The sequence below is a fragment of the Solanum tuberosum genome, unplaced genomic scaffold (genome assembly GCF_000226075.1).
Source record: "Solanum tuberosum cultivar DM 1-3 516 R44 unplaced genomic scaffold, SolTub_3.0 scf00350, whole genome shotgun sequence".
NCBI classification, from domain to species: domain Eukaryota; kingdom Viridiplantae; phylum Streptophyta; class Magnoliopsida; order Solanales; family Solanaceae; genus Solanum; species Solanum tuberosum.
Genome location: NW_006239274.1, coordinates 311,702 through 316,984, shown reverse-complemented (window position 1 = coordinate 316,984; position 5,283 = coordinate 311,702). Strand labels below are relative to the sequence as shown.

The following is a 5,283-nucleotide window of genomic DNA, read 5'->3' as shown; positions in this document are numbered from 1 at the left end:
TGAAATGAGATTGTGGGGATGGAGATGCAGATGGCAATGGCAAAGAGAAATAAAAATTGGAAAGAGAAAGTGTAGGTATATTAATTAAATATAATAAAAGGAAAAATTACATGGAGTGACCATATATACATGTGTCATTTTATAATCATACGTATCATTTTATAATTATTTTTAAAATTACGTGGCAGGCGTTTGTGATACACACACAGTTGAGTGGTAAAAAAAGTGTTTAAAATATTGCGTTTTGATGAATTCAGGGGTTCAGATGACAAAGGAACAAGTAGAAGAGTTCACAATACAAACACATACAAGTACAAGGGTCCACTAGACCATTTCGCCTATAAGAATACAAAATACTTTTGTGGGAGTTTCTCTAATAAACAACCATCACTTAAGAGCTATGTGATGATACAACGCTTTGCCTCATGCTGCCAGGCCCTTCCTATAACTTGCCTGGGGTATAGAACCTAACTAGTAAGTTGATCCACTAGTCTATGCTAAAAAGCAGTAAGGAATCATATAAAATGTATGACCCACCCTATTCAACCCATGATGTTTGCATGGTTTATGGGAGTTGGGAGTTTTCTAAACTCTCCCCCTTATCGATGCTCAATACTAAAGATATTAAGAATCAAAGCAAACTTGAATGATCTTCTTCAATCGTAACATCAACTTAAATACAAGTAAGATGTAACTAACTTGACTAATTCTAAGAGACTACTCTAACAACTTAATATTTAACTAACTTGACTAAATCTAAGTAACTATTTTAACAACTTAATCTAATCTTGTGGAAAAGATTGAATCAAATGATATCTACTCTAACAACTTGATAAGAATTGATAACATACTACTGAGTATCTCAACACACCCCCTCCAGTTAGGTGTGGTGCAACACCGCCTAACTGGGATAAACACCGAAGGAAGGCAGGCTTGGGCAGCGGCTTTGTGAGAGTGTCTGCAATTTGATCCACGGCAGGAAGATATTTGACTATCACTCTACTTGAGTTCACACTGTTACGGAGGTAATGAAAGTCTACTGCAATGTGCTTCATCTTACTGTGGAAGAATGGGTTTTTGCTGAGATATGAAACACCAATGTTATCACAAAAAATGCTTGGCATTTACGAGACTTGATATCTTAACTCATTCAACAGGTTGTGGACCCAAGTAATTTCAGAGAGTGCATTGGCTACCGATTTGTATTCTGCTTCAGTAGAAGACCAAGTAACTGATTGTTGCTTCTTAGAGGATCAACAGATTGGATTTGGTCCCAAAATGAGTATGTAACCAGATGTGGAGATTCTGTCACAGGGATCACCCACCCAATCAGCATCGGCGTACATATATAGATTACTATCAGAGTGGCGAGAGATTTTCAGACACGATGTTGAGGATGCCTTGAGATATCGAAGAACCCTTTTTACTGCTTTCCAGTACTCCAAACTCGGGGATTGCATAAACTGTGATAGTTTGTTAGCTGCAAATACAATATTAGGACGCGTGAATGATAAGTATTGAAAATTACCAAAAGTGCGTTGATACAAGGTTGCATCGGCAAGAGGTGAACCATTGTCTGCTTTGGCTGGTGAACTTGAGCACATGGGTGTCGTAAATCCTTTACAGTCGGCCATATCCACATCTGAGAAAATCTGAAGTATGTATATGGATTGTGATATGAAGATCCCACTTGGAACATGTTTGACTTTGATCCCCAAAAAATAGTTGAGTTCGCCAAGGTTCTTTAGGGAGAACTTGTAAGCCAGAGAGTTGATTACATGTGCGACCAAGGTTGGGTAATTCCCAGTAATGAGGATATCATCAACATACACCAGAATACACATCGTGAAAGCTTCAGATGCCAAAATAAATAGAGAAGCATCTGATTCAGACTTAACAAACCCAATTTTAGTCAAGTGAGATTTGAGAGCTTCATACCAAGCATGTGGAGCTTGTTTTAGCCCATAAATGTCCTTTTTGAGATGACATACATAATTGGGAAAATCATAGTTGATATAGCCTTTTGGCTGAGCCATGAATACTTGCTCCTATAAGTTACCTTGCAAAAATGCATTATTCACGTCAAACTGCTGAACTTTCCAGTTAATTTGAATTCCAATTGAGAGAACAATTCTGATGGTGGTTGGTTTGACAACCGGATTGAAAGTTTCATGAAAGTCTAATCCTGGACATTGTGTGAAACCTTTTGCAACTAATCGCGCCTTGTAGCTATCAATAAAACCATCAACTTTCCTTTTAATGCGAAATAACCACTTATAATCAACAATAGTGTTCATCGGGTCTCTAGGTACTAGTTCCCAAGTGTGGTTTCTCATTAAGGCTTTGTATTCCAGATCCATGGCATTCTTCCATTGAATGTGCTACACGGCTTTCTTAAAGGTATTTGGAGTGGGAGAATGGTGAGCCAAAAAGCTGAATTGTTTCTTTGGTGTGAATATATTATTTTTGGACCTTGTGACCATACCGGAGGGTGAAGGGGCAGCGACAGGTTTCATAATTTCTGGAGGATTCAGTGGCTGCTGGTTCAATATTAGTGGGGGATGACTGGAATCAAGTAATGGGGGAGAGGTGTTGTGGGCGGCATCATTAAATAGTGAAAGAGGTTGAGAAGCGATAGGAATCATACCTAATGATGTGGAGACTGCTGGTAGTTGCCTTTCAATTATGGAATCTGGGGTGTTTGAATAAGAGGGAACTGTTACGGGGATTTGAATAGGCAGCGGAAGAGTTGGAACGAGATTGGAGTCCAAGTTGTATTGGACTTCTGAAAGAGTATCCTTACAGACTTGGGACTCTATGATTTCCCATTTTAACATGGAAAACTTATTTTTCAAGTGTGAGAACATTTGAGTAAAAGGAAAAATATCTTCAAAATATCTTACATCACAACTAACAAATATTTTTGAGTGCACTGGATCAAAACAGAGGTGTGCATGATGAACAACAGAAACTCCTAAGTAGACACACGGTGTAGATCTAGGATGAAATTTATTTTGTGTATATGGTTTAAGCCATGTATAACAAAGACAACCAAAAAATTTTAGCGAAGAGTATTTGGGAGTTTCGCCAAATAATTTTTTATAAGGAGAATCATTATTCAGGCCAGGTGTAGGGAGTCTATTTATGAGATAGATAGCATGGTGATAGGCAAAGGACCATAGTTCAGATGGTAGTGCGGCTTCATTGAGAAGAGTTCGAGCTGTTTCGACAATGTGACGGTGTCGTCGTTCAGCTATGGCAACTCGTTGGGGTGTGTAGGGTGGGGAGATTGAATGTTCAATGCCATTGCATTGTAGGCAGTGTTTAAGACCTGTGTGTTCACCCCCTCCATCAGTATAAAGTGAGACAATTTTGTGTTAAATTTTTTTTTCTAAAGGATGAAATTGCACAAAAATTGAAGCAACTTCACTTTTGTTTTTGATTCAATACAACCAAGTATATTTGGTGTAATGATCAACAAAAATGCAATAATACAACTTTTTATCAATAGATAAAATGGGTGATGGACCCCATAAATCACTAAACAAAGTTTGAAGTGGTGCATTACTATTTAAAGTGAGTCGTTGAAATGGCAAAGAATGAGCTTTATTTGATGAGCAAGAATTACAAAACTGAAACTTTTCTTTCGTGGTAAAGGGAAGTGAAAATTTATTCAGTACTAAGTCTAGGATTTTCAAATGAGGGTGACCCAAGCGACGGTGCCACAGTTGACGGGAAACTTTGGTGGAGGTGAAGTTAACGGAAGGTGACATATCATCCCTCTGGGGCCACTCATAGAGTCCATGTTTATTCCGGGATTGTACCAGTAGTCTCCAAGTTTTGAGATCCTTCACAAGAGAAGAGCGTGGAAAAATTCTATTGAGGTTAGATTGTCAGTGCAAAACTTAGCAACAGAAATAAGGTTCTTTTTCATAGTTGGAGCACAAAGAGTGTTAGAGAGCATGAAATTGGAGTTAGAAGCCTTAATTTGAGTTAAACTAGTGTGAGTGATTGGAATAGTTTTACCGTCACCCATGGACACTTCCTCATTGCCAGTGTATTCTTCAAGATTATCTTAATTTGTTGTGACATGATGGGTTGCTCCAGAATCAAGGATCCAAGGATTTGCATTTGTTGGATGATTCGACACAAAGTTGACGTTAGCTTCAAAGTGGTTGTGCGATTTTGAGCGACACACATCAGCTGTTTGACCGATCTTTTGGCAAAGTTGGCATTTCACTGCTTACCTAGGTTGTCCCCCATTTTGTTGATTTCCAGGGACCACCTATCATGGAGCTTGTGGTTTCGAATATTGATTGGGGAAGAGACGATTATTCTTCTGATGTTGCGGCTGAAAGTTGATCCTTTGTGCAACTGCAGTCGTGATGATGGAGGATGACCTGTCAATATCTTGATGTTTGAGAAAGAGTTCATGGTCTGTTAGTTTCTGGAATAGCTCCTCAAAGCTTAGGGTTGTGTGGCGCGCTCTTATAGCGGCAGTGATTTCACGGTACTCATGACCTAGGCCACTCAAGATCTTGACTGCTAGTTCGTCATCAGCCACCGAAGAGCCTGCTACTTTGAGAGCATCAACAATTGATCTGATCTCCTGTAGGTAAGTAGCAATTGTCTTGGAGGCCTTTTTCAAGTTCTGCAACTGATCTTGCAAGCTGAAGATGCGAGTGTGACTCCTATTGGCATACGCTGTATGAAGGAGATCCCATGCTATTTTTTGCCGAAGAGGCAATTGGAATAGTGGGAGCAATAGTGGGGTCAACAGATGCCATCATTGCTTGTTGAATTAGTTGGTCTTGGAAAAACCATATCTCATATTCAATATTTGAGATGGTACTATCAGTGTGTGTGATAGTTGTAGGGGGAGCAGATTTGGCACTACTGAGATGCCCAAGGAGCTTGTGTCCATTGAGTAGCATCACTAGTTGGGCCATCCAGGTGGCAAAGTTGAGGTTACCTTGTAGTTTGGTAGGTGATTGGGCAACTGGGTTGAACTGTACCACATGAGTGGTAGTCAGAACTGCAACAGCAGTGTCACTGGTGGTAGTAGGAACAACCATGTTTGGACGCAAAGAGGGAGATAAAAAAAAATGGATCAGACTCGTGGGGGTTTTAGAGGGGCTCTGAAACCATAAAGAGATTGAGAATCAAAGCAAACTTAAATGATCTTATTCAATCGTAACATCAACTTAAATACCAGTAAGCTGTAACTAACTTGACTAATTCTAAGGTACTACTCTAACAACTTAATATGTAACTAACTTGACT

General features: G+C 39.3%; 1 protein-coding gene across 1 annotated transcript; it reads right to left on the bottom strand.

Moving 5' to 3' along the window:
* Positions 1–4,288: 4,288 nt before the first annotated feature.
* On the bottom strand, positions 4,289–5,075 carry LOC107063402 (uncharacterized). The gene is made up of 2 exons (XM_015315248.1): positions 4,704–5,075; positions 4,289–4,657 (listed from the first exon to the last, which is right to left on the bottom strand). The coding sequence occupies exons 1-2, from the start codon at positions 5,073–5,075 to the stop codon at positions 4,289–4,291; spliced, it is 741 nt and encodes a 246-aa protein (XP_015170734.1).
* Between the last annotated feature and the right edge of the window lie 208 nt (positions 5,076–5,283).